Here is a 23,102-nt window from a genome sequence, read left to right on the forward strand (position 1 = left end):
GTCTGTGGTAAACTGAATATGTACTAGCCTGTCTGTGGCTAAACTGCACATGTACTAGCCTGTCTGTGGCTAAACTGCACATGTACTAGCCTGTCTGTGGCTAAACTAAACATGTACTAGCCTGTCTGTGGATAAACTAAACATGTACTAGCCTGTCTGTCGTAAACTGAATATGTACTAGCCTGTCTGTCGTAAACTGAATATGTACTAGCCTTAAACTGTCTGTGGATAAATGGAATTGTTCAGTTTACCACAGACAGGCTTGAACAATTATGTTTAAGCACATATTCTAATTAACCACAGACAGGCTAGTACATGTTGAGTTAAACTGCTGAATTGAATACTGACTTCTTGTAGCCAGTGTGTGGATAAACTGAATTATGTACAAGTCTGTCTGTAACTAAAGTGACTTTTATGCTAACCAATCTGAGGCTAAATTAAGTAGCTCTCTAGCCTGTAGCTAAATGTGAACCTAGCTAAGTGTACTAAGTAACTCTTTTTGTGGCTAAATTGAGTAATATTCAACAATGTAAAAAAAGAAACACATTTCTTAGACATTCAAAGGTATTGGCTTCCCAAAATATGCTTTATTTTGGAAAACTACAGTGTACGTCTGAAACCTCTTTTCTCTGGTTCAAAGAAAAAAAAAGCATTTTGCACATTTTGAAAAAACAAAACAAAACCAAACGAACCCAAAAATAAGGTCACAGATATTCAACTCAGAATACATTTCGATGTAACAAAAACAAAGTATGCATTTCTCAGAGATAGAGATAAAAATCTTTCGGTACATTTTGGGGATCAGTGATAGAATATTGTGTGACAGATAGTGATGAGGAAATTAAGTATACTTTGGTACAAAAAATATGATCTTTATTCTTTTGGCTTTTTAAAATAATGTCACCATGTAGTTGGTTAGTATAGTGCATGCAGTTTACTACAACACTACGAATGAAATATGACCACCACTGATTGCTTCATAAATTTCATATTTACATTTAAAACCGGGACCTGACCCTCACACATACTGTAGCACTGTGCAAAAAATGTAAACAAAATCGGTTAATAAATAAAAGAAAATAAAAAGAAAAGAAAAACATGAGCTTTAAACTACTATTTACAATATAAACATTGAACAAGAGAATGGGAATAAAGCACATCAATGCTGGTCCCAGTACAGTCACATATATACTAGCTCTCTGTCTCACACACATATATACTATATATCTCTCTGTCTCTCTCTGTGCATACACTCACACACACCCTCACACACACACACACACTCACATAATATGGATAATATGCATCCAGATGGCAGTTTTAGTGGCATGTAAAAGTGCTCCTCTACAGTGTTGAGTACAGAGGTGAGATACAGAGTGCCAATATGTACATACAGATTCACCACCGGGTCACAAGTTCTAACAGAAGAGCTGATATCATCACTGCAATGTTTAAAACCAGCCGATACTGCTCTGCTCTGCTTTTTCCACGAGTTTCGAAACAACGAGATCGGTTGTTCTTTGAGCTGCAAGTTTTCCCACTAGCTGATAGGGGTGTAAGAAAACAGCGATACATCAAAGTATCGGAATATTGAGTTTCGCAATACTCTATCGATTTTAAAACACAGTATTGATTTTGAATTATTTGTTTATATGTAAAGATTGGTGCTTTATTTTGTGTTCAAACCCCGAGCACTAGAGGACAGCGTTGTAATCTGTTGTTAGATGCCTCTGTTATAGTTGCATAAATAGATACTTTTCTTTTACTTAGATTTTATAAACATGATTTTATACTATGACAGTTCTTTTTTTTCTAAAATGTGATTAAACATTCGCAATATATCGCATTTCTTACAGTATCGCCATATATTGCAATACATTGAATCGTATCCCCTATATCGTGATACATGTTGTATCATCTAGTTCCTGCCAATACACAGCCCTAGTAGTTGACCTGCATGGAATGCTCGTTTTTGGAAGCTATTTTCTCTTTCTTTCTTTCTTTTTTGATCTGATAAAAAACAAAGAGTCTAAGAGAGAGGTTTGAGAAGAAAGACATTCAATAAGGTTACATTACTGTTGTGGACTTTGGGTTCCCAGAAGCGATGCAGCACAGTACGCAGATCACATTAAGGACGGTAGAGAGAATTAGTACCATTTGAACACCCTCTTTGTAGCCGTTCTGATGATCTTTGTTACGATGATCTTTGGGGAACTCTGCCCAGGGATTTTGTTCGGCGTTTCACAGGAGTGGACATTCAGGCGTGAGTTCATTAGGTGAGTCTGCCAAACTTACGTTAACCAGGAGGGGGAGAGCATGTGGTGTTTTACTCCTAATCAACTCAGAATTATTTCCCATACGTAAAAGGTTGTTCTTTGAGGAGTCTCAACCACCATAGTGAGACATATTTACCTTGCTGACTCACTTGGTGAAAATACGTGAGATTTGAGCTTCCCTCGCTTACTCTAGAATCGACTGCTTGTTACACTTTTTGTTTTTTGTCTTTTCTTGTTTGTTTTTTTTGTGTTAAATAAGGCAGCGCAGCAATACATCTCTAGCTATGATTATGTAAAACATTCCCGCTATCCCAGAGGCAGCAAAACACCCGAACCTCAAAAAAAGCCTTGTGCTCACAACAAGGAGGCCATTCAACCTCAAGAGTGATTCAGAGACACAGACACACGATCCTGTAATTGAAATTTTTGTGTTCCACATGTTAACAGATGTCATTCATGTGTGATCTGTTAAAGATGGACCATCAGATGCCTTCTTTAGCTTCCGTTTCCCATATCCCTTTTCACGGACTTGCCCTTTGTAATGAAACAGTGCACACAATCAAACTCATGACTAGAAAATTTGACATGGTGTCAAGTTTAAAAAAACGAGCTAATGTAACAAAAATGTGCAGGTATATATAATAATAATAATCAGAAAGAAGAAGGACACCAGTGGTAGTGGCAGTACTAGCTACTGATGACCGCGTAACAGTTCCCTACAGTCCTCAGGATTGTTTCACAACACTCGAAATGAAAAGACAAACCCACACGCTCTGCACAAGCCAAGCCATTCCCTATAAGTCCTGTCCTTCTTAACAGTCACAGTCACACTCGTCAGTGTGCACGTCCACGTGTGTGTGCGTGGGAAACAGCGTGTGTGTGTGCACGTGAGAGCATGTGTGTGATCGAAATGTTAAGTGTTGAAGTCCTTGTGTTGTGAATGTGTTGTGCTCTACCTTCCCAACACAGACTTGGGGATCAGTCCGTCCCTGTGCACCCACACATCCTCCACCACACACAGCAATACGTATACGTACACACACACACACATCCAAGCACACGCTCTGTTTGGCATGGTCCCACCAAAACCTTGTAAGGAAGTCCACACACCATGTCTCCGATGGATCTGTAAACAGTGTCTCATTGAAACAGCGAAGTGTCCCTATTTGGTCCTTCCTTTCGTTTCTTTCTTCTGCTCAAATGCGGACCTTTTGAAGTCTTCATTTCTTCTTTCCACGTGCATTGTCTTTCGCATTGTCCTCCTTCTCACGCCTCTCCTTCTCATACTTGTCCTTCTCTGACTTTGCCACGCTGTTGTAGGAGGGCGGCGAGGCAGAGGATGGGGTCATGTCAGTCTTGTCCGACGCAGAATTTTCGTGGAATTTGCAGATCACGAGCACCTCTTTCTCGGCCGGCTGTTCGCCACCGTCCTTCAGCCTCTGCCGGTACATGTCCGAAGCTTTCTTTACGGTTAACCGGATTCGGTAGTGGCGAAAGGCTCTCTGTATGATGATGGCCGACATTTCCTCCTGCTTGCGGCGCAACGTGGTGGTGATGGGCTCATACGACACCTTAGAGGGATTGGAGGCCATGAAGCGCTCCTCCATCTGGCCACGCAGCGCATCCATCTCGCCCTCCTCCCCGAGGACCCGAAGGGTAAAGGCAAACAGGATGTCCAGGCAGTGGATGCGGTCACCGCTGACCATGGGCAAGTCCATGGCGATCAGCTGGATCTTGTTAGGCTTGGGTATGCGCAGCGGAGGGTCTAGAGAGTCGGCAAAGTCAGACAGCTTGTCATACTCCACAAACTGCGTGGCGTTGGGATCAAATCGCTCCCATACCTCATAGAACATCTCAAAGTCATCTTCACTCAGTGGTTCTGCACTCTCCTCAGTGGCGACGCTGAAGTTCTCCAGGATGACTGCGATGTACATGTTGACAACAATCAGAAAGCAGATGATGATATAGCTAACAAAGAAGAAGATGCCCACCGAGGGGTTGCCGCAGTCGCCGCGATACGAGTTGCCTGGGTGCTCTGTCTCGCTGTCGCAGTCAGGCTCACGCTTGTTCAGGATAGGCGCCAGCAGACCGTCCCAGCCGGCCGACGTAGTGATCTGGAAGAGGCACAGCATGGAGTTGCCGAACGTCTCGAAGTTGAACATGTCGTCGATGCCGGCCTCGTGCTTCACAAAGGCAAAGTTGGACATGCCGAAGATGGCATAGATGAACATGACCAGGAAGAGTAGGAGACCAATGTTGAAAAGAGCAGGAAGGGACATCATTAAGGCGAACAAGAGGGTACGGATGCCCTTGGCCCCCTTGATGAGACGGAGAATGCGGCCGATCCTAGCCAGACGGATGACTCGGAACAAGGTGGGTGATACAAAGTACTTCTCAATCACCTCCGAGAGGAACATACCTGTGAACAGAAGAAATGTTTTTTTTAAAAGTACGTTTTCATTATTTCTGTCATGCATGGTTTTAATAAAATTAGGAGAGATCCCTCCTATTATTTGAACCCATAATTAGAAATATTATCTTCTTAAGCACTTACCAACAATTGACAAAATCACAACCACAAAGTCAAACACGTTCCAGCCAACAGTGAAGAAGTAGTGTCGCAGGGAAACCATTTTGAGCACACATTCGCCAGTGAAGAGAACGATGAAGACCAGGTTAATCCAGTACAGGATATTGTCCATCTCTTTCGTCTGGTCATCTGTCTCCACCATCATTGTCACCATGTTTAGGCAGATCAGGATCATGATGATAATGTCAAAGGCTTGCTTGGTGATCAAATCAAAAATAAGGCCTTGGAACTTATTCTGGAAGAAAGTCAGACACAAAACATAAAGGCTTACCACCTACATTAACATTTAAAAGGCATTTAGCAGATTCTCTTATCCATAGCAACTTATAAAAGTGCTTCAGTCTTTACTGTTATATATTATTTTAGCATATTTTTCAGTGTTTTCTTCATATTGCCAATAATTTTTTTATTGCAAAAGTACCCTGAACTACCTTGATATTATTTTCTATATTATTTTACTTACATGGTTCACATATTTAACAAATTTGTTTTTAAAAGTCAATTAGAAATATAAGAAACATACCGTAGGTCTGGGGATGGGTTTCTGCGGTTTCTTTGAGCCTAGCTTCTTCATGGCATTGTAATACTTCTTCTGCTCTTCTGTCATGAAGATATCCTGACCTCCAAAGTAAAGGGCAAGAAAGAGAAACTGGTTACAACCAAGTCTGGTTATACTGCCCTCAGACCTTCCTGCTATTCACCTCTGAACTGGCAAATGTCAGTGTAGGAGAGCTCCCTCCACTGCAATATAGCAGAATTATCCTTTAGTATTCAGATTTTTTTCTATAAATAGAAAACTATGGTCTGTATATCTCCATATTTCTATTTTTTCACATTTTACATAATGTTCTCTAAAAATGCTTAAAAACATGAATGGTACACACAACAGCATTTGAAAATTAACAACTGATATACACAGTCACAATATTATGAGCAGCTCCTTGTTCCTACACTACCCTAATCAGTTAGGACACTTTATAGTTCTATAATCACAGATTGTAGTCCTGTATCTGTTTCTCTGCATACTTTATTATCCTCCTTTCACCCTGCTCTACAATAGTCAGGAACCCACAGGAGAGACCACCACAGAGCAGCTATTATTTGGGTGGTGGATCATGCACAGCAGTGCTGCTGGAGTTTTTAAACACATGAGTGTCTCAACAGATATCTGCATCATTGTTAAACACACATTACATGAGTTCATAAACAATATAATTTTCCTGTATTCAAAAGTCTCTGATATCTGAGCAGCATTAGATTATACGTGCAACATTTATATAATATAAATCTCTCTTCAGTTTCTCTCTCTGTCAGTTATGGAAGTTTTTGTTGGACACACTGTAAAAAAACTCTAGGTTGTTTGTCTAAAAATCTGTCTAAATTGTCTAAAATTGTTGCAAGGGAAAACCAGGGTTAAATTTGTATAATGTATGCTAGACCTAAGTTGACTTGTCTTAAAGAAAAAAAAAACATTTTGAATTAAAGCTCATGAAACATCCAAAATCAGTGTTAGTGGCATGTACAATGGTGATCCATGAGATCTGACCTATTTGATTTAAAAATGGTTTCAAACTAAATAATCTTATTAAAACTTTTATAAAGAACAATAATTTTAAGTGTACATGTAAATTGAGGTAAAATAGAGACTATAAACACCCCAACTAAGCCAGTCTAAACACTCATCTTTTTCTTCTGCTGGTTGAAGTTATCGATGATCACACCAATGAAGAGGTTGAGTGTGAAAAAGGAGCCAAAGATGATGAAGATCACGAAATACAGATACATGTAGAGGTTCACTTCATAGTCTGGCTGATCCTCTACCTGCAATGGGAACACATTTATATCAACATTTTTTAATTGATCTGCTTTGGCTTTTAATATTTAGTCACAATGCCACTGCATAATGTTGGCAGAAATGGCAGAAAACAACAACACAACACAAATTGTTCAGTCAGTATATCAATCTCAGCGCCGGGAGACTACAATGGTAGAATTGCTTGGCAGTGCTTACAGAATAGGAAAAAGAAATCGTTACATATTTCTGATATAATTATTCCTAAAATAAAGCTTCACGTACTCCCACCTAATCAGACCTGCCACAGGCAAAATATCAGTCTGACTGACTGCCCACAGAGTGTCAATAATTATCTAAAAATAGAGTTCAGGAATACAGCAAAATTTAGTCTCAGCTTAGTTTCTTAAAACTACTCAAAAACATCCAGCAAACCTCACCAAACCATCTTTCTAAAAGAACACAAAATGAGAAACAGAAAAGGTTCCTAATTGTTAAGGACAACTTTTTATTTCACTTAAAGACTTTTATCATGAAATCACAATACTCTTTTTAAAAGTCTATTTTTGTCATTGTAAGGTTATTTTCCAGAAGAAAAAAAAATCCTGAGAAAAGGATGTTTTATACTGCTAGAAAGACTTACATTCCGAGAGTCCACTGCTGCATACATGATGTCCATCCAGCCTTTAAATGTAGCCTGAATAATAAAAAGAGCCAATGTAAATAGTAATGTAGAACCATTTGGTCCATACTGTACTCTCTACCCATATGGATATTTGATAATAGTCAAAATAGTCAAATAAACACATATTGGCAACTCACTAAGAAAAAAACATATAGCTTGCTATCATACCATACAGATAAATCAATTTCCTTTTGTGGAGTTAGTTTGCTAATTCAGAGGGGTGTACTCTTGGTGGTTATCAAGTTATGGGTGTTAAAAAATCTTTACTCTGACTCTTCCACTAGACATGGTAAGAAAACTGATAGATTGACAATAATTTCTATCGAAACTCAAACACTCAAACAGCAAAATCAAACACGGCAGTTCTGCAAGATGGGTGTGAGATCAGATACAGTGCTGTGATTTCTCTTTGTCTTACATTGGAAAATATGCTACAAATATCCATGCGTGGCTTGATAAAGTGGTGAGAGAGACTACAGCAGCAGTAAACTGTATTTTGCACTAGGGCTGTGTATTAGAATGAACTTGGCAATTCTAAAATCTTAATAAAAGAAAAGTTTACTTTTTTTTATCCCATCAAAACAGTGGGATCTAACCACAAAGTACAACACTGTTATCTTATCTACTGGGTGAATGTTTGAGCACAACACTAAATGAACCCTGTCTGACACTAATCTTTACATGTAAACTAATAATGTAAATCAACACTGTGTTTCTGAATGTTAATACAGTATTGAAAAACACTGCAATAAAATGCAATATCGATATTTTTCTACACCCCTATTCAAACCCAGTTCAACTAGCATATTTTTCGAACTATAAGGCGCACTTAAAATCCTTTAATTTTCCGAAAAATCATCAGTGCGTCTTTTAATCCAGTGCAACTTATGTATGAATTTTACCAGTCAGGCTGTAATGAGCAGTGAAGGCACTCCACTGAAGTACAGCGTTATACAGGAGTTTCAGTTTAGTTCTCCAGAACCAGGGCTGGAAATCACTAGCGTTAGCTGCTAACCGTGCTAGCTCTTTCTTCATTCAGAGGGGAGTATATCGAACTGTAGGCTGCTGCTAACCCCGGCTAGCACTGCTGGAGCAGCTCTTTCGTCGTTTAGCCATATTATCGGCTTGTAGTCTGTGTGTTTACTGTGTTAAACGGTGTGCTTTATGTATGAAAATAGACCAGAAAATAGACGTTTATTGATAGTGTGCCTTACGATCTGGTGTGCCTTAGTCTGTAAAAAATATGGTATATGTGTCTCAGGCAGTTCTGTCTGTATGGAGGACCGTTATTGATGTTTTAGTCACTGAAATGCACTCTTTTTCTACATGATAGGTGTCATTGTCAGCTCATGGTTTTGTCTTTGCCTCCGGAAAAGAGCAAACAAGGTAAAATAAACTGCATGACCGGCTGAAAGTTAGGTCTCTGCTAAAATACATGCAAGTAAACACCAATGGGCAGAATATGTTCTTACCACTTGCAGCAGGGCCAGGTATCCAGCTCCCACATTGTCGAAGTTGATCTTGACGTTTTTCCAGCGAGCGCTCTCGTTGAGGGCCAAGCACTCTGATTTGTTGTTGACTTCACTAATGGGAAACATCTCGTCTGTGGTGCTGTTGACACAGTGGTAGTACTTGCCGGCGAACAGGTTGACGCCCATGATGCTGAAGATGAGCCAGAAGATCAGGCACACCAACAGCACGTTCATAATGGAGGGAATGGCGCCAAGCAGAGCATTTACCACAACCTGTGAGTGACACACATTTAAATCTTATTTACTGCACTCTTGAGAAATTTATTCACACCGGTTAGAAAGAGGTTAGCACTGCACTCAATCACTCAAACTGTATTATCATGATGTTAATAGAATAGGGGGCAATGATTGTTCACGTTTATTATTTAACATCATTACAGGAAATGAATGACAAGTAAGGGGAATCTAAGCTCACATATTCACAAGAAGCAGGTTTACTAATGACTGTACACTCTTAAAAACAATGGCGCTTTAAGATATATTCAGACATATGTAAGTGTGAAGAACGTTTACACCGATAATGAACCCCTACATCAGTGCTTACACCATTAAACCTTTAAAGCCTGTACTTCTTTTTCTCACCCTGAAGCCGCATTATTTACAAGTTACTGAATCGTTTATAACAGTTATTAAATCATTTATAACAGTTATTGATTCATTTATAACAGTTACTGAATCATTTACATCAGTTACTGAATCATTTATATAAGTTGGTGAATCACTTATAGTAGATACAGTACAATTTGTTTATTTAGATTCGGATTAATTTAAAGAAGTGAGTTAGTAATTAGTTAATTACTTATAGTAGACACAGACTGTTTTATAGCAGTTACTGATTTATTTATAGTTGATACTGAATCATTTGTAAAAAACACAAAACACTTTATAGCAGTAACCAAATCATTTAAAGTAGTTTTGGAAGTATTAACAGTAACTACCGTATCCATTATAGTGCCGACTCTGTTATAACAGCTACTAAATAATTTATATCAGTTATGAAATAATTTTAGTAGTTAGTGATTCACTTATAGTAAATACTGAATCATTTTGAGAAGTTATTGTATATTATATTAGGTTTGGGATTACTAACAGTATATAACATTTACAGTAGTTATTTATATTATATATTTAAATATTAATATAATATACAGAATTATTTGTAGTAGATTTCACATCATTTTATTACATTATTTATAGTAACTAATTAATTATTTACAGGTAATACACAGTGGCGTGAAAGATTTCTTTTTGCTTTTTTGTCATACTTTCGCACAGCACTGTACATGACTAAAATATAAAAAAATATATACAAAATTGAATTATTATGTCTTAAAATTAAACTCAGAATGAGTATTGGGTTTAAGATTCTTCACACTCACACATTTCCATCACAACCATGGTTCTTTAGGGAACCAAAAGTAGTCCTTCCATGGCAGCACTTAAAGCAGCTTTATTTTTAACAGTGTAAACAGCACAGAGGTTGAGATTAGTGAGCCTGTTTGAGAACGGGATAAACTGGTCACGTTAATTACACAGCACAGCCAGCGTCTATCCTCGTCTATACAGCAGCTGCTGGAGGGGCTAATGTCTGATGTTTGAGTTCAATAAACATTTCTATTGAGAAGCTGTTTGAGCTAATAAAATGGTGGGCACACAAAATAGAACCAAAACAAAAACCAAAAACCTTGTGGAGACACGATGATGTCACTACATTTGTTTACTGCAAATGAAAAAGACACATAACAGAGAAAGAAATTAAAGGTCAAAGGCACAATAACACAACATCACAACAAGCACCAGAAATCTACCAGAAAAGATTCAAGACTTTCACCACAAGAAACATAGAGAGCCATGCAGTCACTTACTGTAACCCCTTACAATATTACTGTACTCTATACACATTTCTGCTGTATAATATTAGACAGTAGATTTTAATAATTTAATATTATGACAAACTCTATGTTTCTAAACACACTGTCCATCTTGTCAGCTCTACTGACCATATAGGACACTCTGTACTTCTATAATTACAGACTGTAGTCCTGTATCTGTTTCTGTGCATTCTATATTATCCTCCTTTCACCTTGTTCTTCAGTGTTCACAACCCCACAGGAAAGATCACCACAGAGCAGCTATTATTTGGGTGGTGGGTCGTTACTCTCAGCACTGCAGTGACTGTACTGGCTAGTTAGTGTATGTTGTGCTAGTACAAGTGGAGCAGACACAGCTGTGCTGCTGGAGTTTTTAAACACTGTGTTCACTCACTCCCTGTCCTCCACTCTATTAGACACTCCTATCTAGCTGCTCCACCTTGCAGATTCAAAGTCGGAGACAGAAGCTCTGTATCTGTTGCTGCACAGTTTGTGTTGGTCAACCTCTACTCAGTCCTTAATTAGTACTTACAGGATGCTGCCCACAGAACGCTGTTCACACTGGGGTTGAGGGTATCAAAATTCAATAACAAACACCGACCAAAATGTTTTGGCACTACCAAGTACTTTGCATGAAACACGCAAAACGCTGTGCTAAAATCTCAGGCACGCTCTCTTCAACTTGCGCTGTCTCTATGACTAACTCGCTCTGTCTTTCTCTCACTTGCTCTCTTTTTCCTAAGAAATTATAATACAGTAAAAACTATCATCTGCTTGACCTTAACTACACCCCACTATTATTACTGACCCATAAAAAAATCATTATTATAATTAGTTTTTAAGTGACTGACATCACTAATATTATATAATTTAATTTTGTCAATGCAATGATGAGAAAGAACTAAAAATGCAATATGCACAGTAACAATATTTGTAGTTTAAGCACAAGCAATGTTTGCTCACTGTTTGTTCCAACAAGATTGAAAAAGATGGAGTCTCTCTTGATGACAGTATGAGAGTGAGATTATTCATGCACGCTGTTAAATTAATAGCTTGTTAAAGAATAATAATCATTTTTTGTATTTTTTGTTTATAATTTAGAAAAAGGTATTGAAAAAAGTATAGTTTGGGTATCGGAATTAATTTAAAGTGTTGTATTGAAAATTTTAAAACGATACCCAGTCCTAGTTCACACAGTGTCCAGAAGTGACACTGATGTTTTTAAAAACTCCAGCAGCACAGCTGTGTCTGATGGGAATCACCAGCTACTCAAATAATAGCTGCTCTGTGATGGTCTCTCCTGTGGGGTCCTGATCATTAAAGAACAGGCTGAACGGAATATAATAACAGTATACAGAGAAACAAAAGGACTACAGTCTGTAATTATAGAACTACAAAGTGATCCTATATGATCAGTGGAGCGGGGAGATTATATAATGTGTGTAGAAACAAGGAGGTGGTCAAAATATTGGCACTTGACTGTGTTACAAAAACTTTGCAAGTGGCATTGAGCTTCATTGGCTTGTGTCCTGTATACAATGGTATGCAGATTTTACTATGAATGAAATATCAAATCTGAAATCTCACAAGAAGCTCTCGTTTTCATACTCACCCTCATGCCCTCAAAACGTGACAGCGCTCTTAATGGTCTCAGAGCACGCAGGGTCCTCAGTGATTTAATGGCACTTAGCTCAGAGTAACCTAAAGCAGTTGCAACCAGACTGACCAAAGACACCTGAAAAAAAAAAAAAAAATCAGTAAAGACAAAATCAAACAAGGGCACACAATGAGAATAAGAGTTGGCAAAAGAAATGGTTAAATTATCAGAAGTTTTGAAAAATCTCCTTATTCTGTCCCGTCATTTCCTATAACCCACACACCCTGGCCTCAGTTCCAGCAGTGACTGCAAGTTCTGCAAATTAGGGCCAGATTCAACAGTGTCACTACAGATCAAACTGCAGTGACCCAATTGATTCACGGATGTGGAATGACTAGACTCTTAACACTTCAGCCTCCACATTTTTTTTTGTACTTCTTCTTAAAGATAAAGCTGCTACCAATGGTTTTTGAGCGATACCATAGAAGAACCTTTTAACTGGGGAAGAACCTTTATATCCAGTGAAAGTTTATTAAGGTAATGTTTAGACTGTGTAACCTTGCGGTCAGTTTTACCCCAACAATTTAAACCTCCAGATAATTAGTATGATTAAACATGTTAGCAAAGTTTATGTAAGGTATTTAATGTTTCCTTGTTAAATGAACAGTGGTTCTCACACTACTACAAATATTGTGGGTCTTATTTTGTTGATTGTAAAATCGCAGGTTATTGTCCAACACAAATGTGTGTGTACACAAATGTGTGTGAAATATTGTTATTTCTCATGTTTTACACAAATAAAACAGCCTGGCGCTGTTTAAGAACATCCTGTCAAAGAACATTAATGCGTACCTTTGTAACAACTTGCAATTCCTCAACAGACTTTTCCACTTTTATTACCTCTAAGTCCCAGAATGCATTTCTCATTTAAGTGTCTCAGCCAGCCAATTAGCATCTAATTGGTAGATCAGCTTCATCTGGGTTTTGATTTCATTCAGCTCTTTGTCTAGTTCCATGCATTACCTATTTTTGCTTCAACTGATATTGTCTTGCCCTTTTTTAGTTGTTTACCTGGGTGTTTCCTTGATGGTTATTTTGGTTTTGGCTCAAATGTTTTGGTTAGGTCTCTCTTTAATTTTTACTCTGCAAGCATCTCACGCCAGTCTTTGGCATTATACTTATATTAAACAATATATCATGTTAATTTTATGCTTACTTTATTGTTCTCATTACACTTACTGGAGCTGGGGTAGCGCTGCTACCTTTAGTTGGCTAGTGCTGCTAACCGGAAACGCTTTACTAACACAAATAAACAGTTTTTAGGAGAGAAAACTGTGTAGATTAACATCCAGCACTCTGACTCATAGACTGTGTATGGCTGGACAGAGCATTGTCTCTCAAATGTGAAGTCACCACAGGTCGGGCGTTCCCTGCTGTTTGGTTGCAGAAAGATGTGTAACCCCACCCATCCCCATAGGTTTCAATGGCAAAACAGACAACTTTCAATCACGTTTTTTTCCAATATACTGTAATTCTACCTCCATTATTTAAATGCAACAGCTAGTGTAACCTCTGCTTATATTGTAAAATTTTTATATCCCCACAGAATTCGTTTTTAAAACGTTATTCAGCTCTATTCAAAAAGGTGTGGTTATTGTAAAAGGGCTGGTTATGGGCGGGACCAATAACAGACTGTAAGCTCTGCTCCGCAGCCTGTGACCGCGAGGTACCCTCAGGGGCGGGTTTATTCAAATACTCAGGTTTCAGGATCACCAACATGGCGGAAGAATTTGGCTTCATTTTCATTAAATGAATGGGAACGGCAACACGGCGTCCAACTTTTTTACAGTCTCTGCTCTGACTTTAAAAGACATTTTTTTACAGTTTTGTTTATTTAGGTGCTTCCTCATTAGAAGAGAAACATGGCAACAACCTTGCTCACTTCGATGTAGCCATCCTTGCTAGTGTTGCATGATGCGCCTTATAATCTGCTGCACTTTATGTATGAAAAAAGACTTTCATTGACAGAGTGCCTTATAATCCGTTGTGCCTTATAGTCTGAAATATGGTAAATACGATTTCACATCCATTTCAGTTTGTTAAATTCAGAAGACAACAACCACAAATAGCCTTTACATTCTCTGACATATTTTCAGATCTGTACAGCAACAATTAGAATTCCTGGATGGAGTCAGGTGGTGCTTGGAGAGTGGGTGTTGGTGTCCCGGTGACAGGCTGGCACTCTCTGAACACTGAGGAGCACAGATCCTAATAGTGCAGTCCCGCACGCCCAGTGGCATGTGTGAATGAGGCGGGAATGAGTCACCAGTGAGTCAGCAGATAACACACAGCTACTGTCACTGTGCTTTTGAGCAGTGCATTTAACCCCATGTGGACTGGAGAGACTCTATTATGTTTCCCTGCCTGCAGTACACAATCATCAAATCAGTCAATCAGAAGTGCAGTGCATGATATTTGTACTGATACTGACCAGCAGCTTCAGCTAGTTGATGTTCACATCGACCTTTTGATTTTGAGGGTGTCAAGATCATTTATGCCAGACGTCTTAATTCTGGCTCAACTGCTTGGTTCACATACAGGATGAGTGCTACATGTGCCATCACCCAGGTTTCTGAGTGTAATATGGCAATCACACAAACCATATGTGCTAACACCCCAGTTGTTGAGTATAATATGTGAATTGGCCTGAGCTGCTTTGGCCAGCTCTCCATTGCAGAGTATAAACTACACTACCTGGCCAAAAAAATAATAATAATAAATAATTAAATAAAAATTGCCACCAAAATAAATAAAAATATTTTACTTTAGCTTTGATTGTGGTGCATTCACTGTTTCATTAAGCTTCTACAATGTTACAAGATTTATTTCAATCCAATGTTGCATTATTTTTTCACCAAGATCTTGCAGCACTGATTATGGTAGAGTCTGACCACTGCTCAAAGTCTTCTCCAGCACATCCCAAAGACTCTCAATGAGGTTAAGGTCTGGACTCTGTGGTGAACAATCCATGTGTGAAAATGTTGATCTCATGCTCCCTGAACCACTCTTTCACAATTCCAGCCCCATGAATTCTGGCATTTTCATCTTGGAATATGGCCGTGCCATCAGGGAAGAAAAAATCCATTGATGGAATAACCTGGTCTATATTCAGTATATTCAGGTAGTCAGCTGACCTCATTTTTTCAGCACATACTGTTGCTGAATCTAGACATGACGAACTGCAGCCCCAACCCCACATCATTTACTTAGTTAAATCCAGGTGGTGAGTTTTTTTGGCCTTGTTCCTAAGTCTCGGACAATGCTGTCATACATCACCCGAGTTTGGGCAAATTCTTGAACCTTTCTTTGGGATTGGTTTGAGTATTATTGAATTGTCAATAACATGGGTTTTTTTAGCAGAGTAGAATGTAGTGTTTATTCAGAATGGTGGAACAAAAAAAAAAAACAACATCCACTAAGCATCAGTTTTGCAGATGATGACAGATAACACAGTTAGAAGTTAAAACTGGATTCCACTTTTGTCAGCCAAGAACAGATACCAGAGGCTGCAGTAGGCACAGGATCACAAAACTGAAGAACCTTTACATCCAGTAAGCCACTATTTGGAAGACTGGGGTTCCATTCCCAGCTTAGGTGACTATGCTGCAATACATCAATAAGAGTCACTGGGCGAGATGCCAAACACCACACTGACCAACCTCTAAAACTAATAGCCTTGAAAGTCACTCTAGTTTAGGGAATCAGCAGACTGCAGTGGGCACAGGCTTATCAACAACACCAAACAAGACTGGAAAAACTATGTTCAGACTGCAGGAAAATTAGAGATAATTTAAATTAATTCTGTTGAATTGCATTGCTTGCTGTGGTTTCAAGCTTGACTCTTTTAGGACTCCTGCCCTCTGGATGTGATGAGGTCACTGTTTGTCATGTTGTGAGTAAAGCAAAAGAGACACTGAAATATGATTTTAGGGTCCAGAGTATATACATACTAGAGGCCGACCGATCGATCGGCCAGCCGATTTAATCGGCCGATTTTTGTTATTTTTTTATCAATCGGCATCGGCCGATTTTCTTATTTGGCCGCGCCGATTTTAATCCGGCACATCTGCGGGCAGCTACTTGGAACGCAGCGCAAGGTTTCAAGAGTGAGCAAGACTTTCAACGGGTAAGGCATCCATTTTTACAATCCAGTGTCCCAAAGTCTATATTTTCTCTCATGATTAGTAATCTGTGATGTTGCTTCATTTACTGAAAAAGAATAGAATTTCAACTGCATCGGTGTTGTAGCATTTCTCTCCAAACGAAACTATGCTTAGCGTTGATGGCAGGAGTGCATTTGGAATGCGCCCTGACTATGCAAGGCAAGCCCTATCTATAAGCTCTAGTATAAAATAACTGACGTCTCTTCTTCAGAAACGAAAATCTAAGTAAATAAAATCAAATTAACACTTGATATTTTCAGTATTTAAATTATTTTTAGACGAAATGAAAAAGGGCAGGACTAAAACTGTTTAAGGATATTCGCAGCATCAGCTGCGCTGAAATAATAATTACTGGTTAGTCAGGATTATTAGAGGACTGTACTTCTCCTTATATATAAATAAGCTTTATTGTAAACGAATTAATAAAACAAATAGTTTCTAAAATAATGGAGTTAAAATAAAACATCTCTTTTTCCTTCACTACAAACAGACATTAAATCATGCCGCCTCCTGCTGTTCTGCTGTAAAACTCACCCGTTTAAAGCGGTTTGCGCTGTTAGATATTAAATGAAACGATGAGCAGAATTTTCTGTTTTGTCGGGTTCTACTTTAGAACCCCCTCCAGACTTTTCTGATAAAAGCTCATTTTATCCTGAACCTATAAAGCCAGGCGGACACTGTGCGATTTTTTTAATCGGATGCGTTCTGGAGAGCTCAAACAGCACGTTTGAATCGTTTGTCGTGTATGAACAACGCCTGCGATTCATCTGCACACACTGTACGGTCCGACTGACCTGCTGCGACGGGGGAGCTTACACTGCACGTCTAAACGCAGCCCGTAGGCGGAGCTTTCTTTGCGTACAAACTCTCGCTTCAACACAACGCCTTGCAAAAGAAAGCGCTTAGCTTTGCTTATTTGTGCCCTGTTGTGCGCTGAAAGTCCACGGAAGAGACGTACATGGACTCGCAGGTGGCTGAGGCGACGTGGACTCTACGGGTTGTCCGTTTTACAGAAGGAGAGCGCATAGAAAAATGACTGCGTGTCAGGCTGCGAAAGAAACACCAGCAGCTTAAATAAAATAAAATAATTTTATTTTTTATTCTGTTTATTGTTTATGTAAAAACTGGTTTTGCAACACTGAATATTAAACAAGCAATCGGTTATTCACACTGGATAGGGACCCTCATTTACAGTGCCGCTGAGCATTAACAGTTTAAAAGGGATTAATAATATATATAAAAAATAGGAATAAAAACTGACATTTATTATAGACGAATAAAATATATACGTAAAAAAGGAAAAATAGGACCTTAAAAAAAGATCATAAAAATTGACATAAAAGGGAAAAAAATTATATCTTATGAAGATATATATTTAATGATTTGATTAATAAAAGAAGAAAAATAATTTAAATGAATAAATAAAAAATATAAAATATAAACTCATTAAAAATTTGTTTAAAATAACCCAGGCTTTCTGCAGAATAATCAAAGTTTCAGTTAGTTTCAGTTTCAAATCATGAAAACAGCTCACCAAAACCTCAAACTATTCTTTATATTTGACTATATTTACTTACAGGTCCTTTGCTTGTACTTACAGGCCCTTACTTATTTTTATTCAACTGAACTGAGTTCCTGTAGCCTCGCGCTGAATTCAGCTCCGCGCTGCGAAAGAGAGCGAGAGAGAGGCGCAGCGCATTTTGTCTGATTTATCTTGATTAATTATCAGTACATTTATTAGCTTTAGTAAGTTTAATAGCACTAATTTTACTACACTTCTCCGACGTTTATTTTAGAAGACAGAGGTTATTATGCGGGCAATGCCGCGCGCAATGCCACGCGCTGCGCTAAGCTGGCTTTGCGTGGCTAATATTCTGGAGCACTGGACGAGATTTTAATTAATAAATTAACATATTTATAATTTTAATAAATTTGCCCTGGCGAAAAGAAACGAATTATAAAATATAGCTTTATATTTCTGTGCATGTTTTAAGTTTTATATAATTGACGGGCAGCACCAGACGCTGACAATGTGCTTTATTTTTCAGATATAATAGCAAAGTGAAATAAAATAAATTTATGTTTGTCAAAGATATTTTCTCTTTTAATTTTTCTTTTCAAAAACTCCAGCTATTGACTGAGAATAAGCATCTGTTGAAATTCTTAAACAGCAGAATGCCTGTGTCTGCTATATTAAGCTATAAGTCTGTGTACCGAACATAAATATAAATCCTTATAACTGACAGAAATAAATATGACTAATAATTATTTATAGTTACTGTGCAGATTTTTGGAAAAACAGGTCGACGTTAAGAAATCGGCCCGCAAAACAGCTCACACTGTGAGACAAGCGACCAAAATTTCTGGCATGTCAGAAATCCCTGGTCGCGTCCGACTGCTCATTCGCAGCTCCTATGGGCAATTAATCGGACATCGCTTCCCCTCTCACACTGCACGACAAACGACGCACGATCAAGCTAAAATTCGGCCCGATCATGAAATTCAGTCGCATCCGACCAGATCGGGCTTAAAATCGGGCTAAAATCGCACAGTGTCCGCCTGGCTTAAAGTCCGCGCTCTTCAGCTTTCTCAACTCATTTTCCGCTCACGCACCGAACCTCCAGTACAGCTGATGAGACACGTTTCTCTGGCTAAGGAGCTCATTTGAAGAAGAAAAAAAAACAGATAAAGCTATATTTAAATTACAGCACCTGTCTGTTTTTGCATTATTTATAATTTTATTCTTAATTTAAACGTCACCCATTTTTGTAAAATAATAGCTGCAGCCCTAATGTGAACATTTTATAACATTGTCCTCCCATGTCCATTCGTTTTCAACTGCATGGAGTTGAAGAAGAAATGAGCTTTGCCGTTTTGGAGTAACTATCTAAAGTTGTCACATTATGGAAGTCTTCTTGCACTCTGTTAAACATATTAAAATGAATAATTAATAGACTAACAGACTGCAACAAGTCATACATTTGTTAATTAGTAGGCCCCTACAGTAAATTTTATATAATAGCCAACATAATATTTCTACTATAAACATGAATATATAGTGTATATAGAACATATGTTATATAATGAATAAAATAAAATGTTATGGATAATACAATCTAAATAAAATTAATATTTTTTTTATTAGTATAATAAATTAGTATATTTATTAGTATAATACGATAGCATATCGGCCCTAAAAATCGGTAGGTCACATCGGCCATCGGCTGACTCTGACCACTAATGATCGGTATCGGCATCGGCCTTAGAAAAACCCATATCGGTCGGTCTCTAATACATACTGAAGTGCATCGGTCAGGATTCATACACTTTTTATTTCCACGATTTTTCATGATTTTTTCATGCCTTGGCTGCAAATTTTCATGACCATACAATCTTTAAAAATCAATGCAGATATAGAAATAAAACATAAAATCCATGTCAAAACTGATTATTGTAAGCCTATATCTTACCTAAAATGTTTATTTAAACATGGTTAGACAAAAAAAAAATCTTTAAGAAATGCTGACACATATTCAATAATAAAATGTGTGTAAAATCCTGAGAGCTCTATTGTGTGCAGCTAAACTACTGAACTCTGGTTCTTAGACTTATATATGAAAACCTGAGCTCACTCTGTATTAGTGTATAGTGTACATTTTCCCCTTTCTTCTAATTTTAATATTTATCTTTTAATGTATACAATGAAAAAAGTGTTTGGTTGTTTCCCGAGATGAAAATACCTAGGCTGATCTCACAGTTTCCATGGCAGCAACAGCCTGGTGTTTAGCTAGCTAATTCTAGCTAGAGCTGTATTGCTTCTCCCATGTAGAAAAATCACATGTTTCTGCATATTTTGCACGCTTATGTCCTTGGGTCTCTGTCTTTTATGTGTCAGAATTAGGGGTGGGCGATATGGCCCTAAAATAATATCACGAGATTTCCTGGTATTTTTGCGATAACGATACTCTTGGCGATATGTAACAAAACACGTAATTAAAAAAATATATATTTCAAGAATACACTACTGCAACAAATTGAAAATTAAATTTTATTATTGCATATGATATGATATGGCACACCCCTAACTGAGATATTAAAAAAATATCAGAATATCAGATTTGTAACAGAATGTCATGATACTAATAATGCACTACAAATATTTTCATATATCCAGAATTAAAGTAAAAAAATGCTACTGGACAGATATATTCGGTCTCTAGTAGATATATATTGAGAAATAAGAAAAGTGTGAATTTTTCTTTGAATAAAAACAGCAAAAAAGTTGCACCCTGATGTGATAATTAGGGGTGGGTAATATGACACAATATTTCAGGGTATAATATCGTTCACGATATTTAAAAATGTTGGCAATATTATCGCATACGATACAATATGGAACACCCTTAGTCAGAATAAAGCCAGACAGCATTAAATCAGCATTTTTCTCTCACTGTGTGAATTTACATCCGGTTATAGTTTAAAGTGAAAGTCAGAGTAGGACTCCATGCAGCCAGCTAGCTATTGCAAAGAGATGCGATGGATTTGACCATTTAAATGATTTTTAAAATCAAAACAGTTTTTCTCAGTTGATTAGCAGAAACATTAAGATTTGTAGAGCCAATCTGCACGACTTTTTCAAATTTCCAAAACTTATCCAGGCCTGAAAATTGCTATTTTCAAATGACTTTTCCAAGTTTTTTTTATGACCATATGAACCCTGATCGATACACATACAGTTGTAATTGCACTTCAAAATAACTGCAAATGTGGTTTGGATCTGATTTACAAAAAATCTGATTTCCGGTTTCTGGCTATCCAGACTACCAAAAATTAATCTGGATAAAATCTAAACATGCCGATAATCAGTTTAAGATTGGCATACATATTTGCCTGCAAAGGGAGAGTGCTTGGTGTGTGTTAAACATTACGCATTCCAGTGTTCCTGTATGCACTAGGCAAACAAATGCTACCTTTCCTCTCAATTAAAATTCCTTCCAGTCCAAACAACACAACTAGCTGGAAAATCACCAACACAGAAGTAAACCTTTTAAATGCTTTAGAGTCTAGTAGAAATACCACTAGGTGTCCTTATCATTCATCTTTTTTAAACATCCTGCAAGACAGCACTCAAGCACAACCAATAAATGATGAAAATAAAAATAGTTAAACCTGGTGTTATTTGAAGAACATATCTTTGTACATGCTCTGTGCATTTAATAACTGTCTCAGAGCAGTTTTTATCCATGCCAAAAGTCTAAGTACACACACCAGTGAAAAGTGAAAAGGTTACATACATCTACAATGAGGAAGTCGAGCCAGCACCAGGCATTGGTGAAGTATTTGACGAAGCCATATGCCACCCATTTCAGCAACATCTCCAGGATGAAGATGTAGGTGAAGACTTTATCAGCATATTCCAGAACAGTCTTTATCGTCTTCCGCTGCTCTATGTAGATATCCTCAAATGCCTGCATAAACACACACACACACACAAAAATATAGAATAAAAATATGGCGGATTATATCAATATTTGTATCCTCAGGGTTTCTGCAGGAATGGGGAAATGTAAAACTTTTTATAGCACACAAAGAAAAAAATAAGACCACTTTCAAAATAACAAAATTGCAAAACACACACAACACCAACATTGGGTTTCAGTACAGTACACTTGTAATGCTGTATTTTCTGAACAATTGTATCGCTTGGAGTATATATATATATAACTTGCCTACAGTACTGTCTATGCCAGCTAAAAGCAAGTCATAAGAATTTCTGAAAAAATATATATAATATTTGGACAGTGACACAAACTTCATGATTTGGGCTCTGTATGCCACCACACTGGATCTGAAATGAAACAAATAAGATGGAACTTACGTGTAGACTTCCAGGTTTAATTCAAAGGGTTGAACAAAAATACCCTATGAAGCTTTTAGGAATTACAGCTTTATTTTTCTACAAAACCTCTTAATTTTAGGTGCTCAAAAGTAATTAAACAAATTAACTTTACCATAGATAAAATCCTTTGCAGGCAATGACTGACGTCTTGAACCCACTAACATCACCAAACACTGGGTTTCCTCCTTTATGATGCTTTGCCAGGCCTTTACTGCAGCTGTCTTCAGTTGTTGCTGGTTTGTGGGTCTTTCTAATTTTAGTTTTGTTTTAAGTGAGTGAAATGCTGCTCAATCCTGTTCCGATCTGGTGGTTGACCTGGCCACTGCAGAGAATTCCATTTCTATGCCTTAAAAAACTTGTGTTGTTTTTCCAGTACCTTTAGGGCTACTGTTCAGCTCCATCCAATCAGCCTTGCTGCATTTGGTTGAATCTGAGCAGAAAATAAATCCCTGTTCACTTCAGAATTCATCCTTCTGCTTCTATCTTCTGTCAAATCATCATGAAACACTAGTGACCCAGTGTCACTGAAAGCCATGCAACGCCCATCCACCACCATGTTTTACAGAGGATAGGGTGAGCTTTGTGTCGAGCCGTTCCAAACCTTCTCTATGCTTTCTCCTTCCCATCATTTCAGTAC

The 23,102-nt window shown here is 37.8% G+C and overlaps 1 protein-coding gene across 5 annotated transcripts in view; it reads right to left on the reverse strand.

Annotated features, from left to right (window-relative positions):
* Nucleotides 1-565: 565 nt before the first annotated feature.
* scn1lab (sodium channel, voltage-gated, type I like, alpha b) overlaps nucleotides 566-23,102 on the reverse strand; it is an 85,424-nt gene continuing 62,887 nt past the window's right edge. For all 5 annotated transcript variants that reach the window (XM_049479144.1, XM_049479142.1, XM_015605714.3 and 2 more), the window contains exons 20-27: nucleotides 21,861-22,034; nucleotides 12,359-12,481; nucleotides 8,816-9,088; nucleotides 7,302-7,355; nucleotides 6,550-6,687; nucleotides 5,390-5,494; nucleotides 4,831-5,101; nucleotides 566-4,695 (exon numbers count right to left, since the gene is read on the reverse strand). In XM_049479144.1, coding sequence (XP_049335101.1) covers nucleotides 3,497-4,695; nucleotides 4,831-5,101; nucleotides 5,390-5,494; nucleotides 6,550-6,687; nucleotides 7,302-7,355; nucleotides 8,816-9,088; nucleotides 12,359-12,481; nucleotides 21,861-22,034 — 2,337 coding nt within the window. In that variant the 3' untranslated portion in view covers nucleotides 566-3,496. The remainder of the gene's footprint in view (nucleotides 4,696-4,830; nucleotides 5,102-5,389; nucleotides 5,495-6,549; nucleotides 6,688-7,301; nucleotides 7,356-8,815; nucleotides 9,089-12,358; nucleotides 12,482-21,860; nucleotides 22,035-23,102) is intronic.

Source organism: Astyanax mexicanus, chromosome 5 (assembly GCF_023375975.1).
Source record: "Astyanax mexicanus isolate ESR-SI-001 chromosome 5, AstMex3_surface, whole genome shotgun sequence".
NCBI classification, from domain to species: domain Eukaryota; kingdom Metazoa; phylum Chordata; class Actinopteri; order Characiformes; family Acestrorhamphidae; genus Astyanax; species Astyanax mexicanus.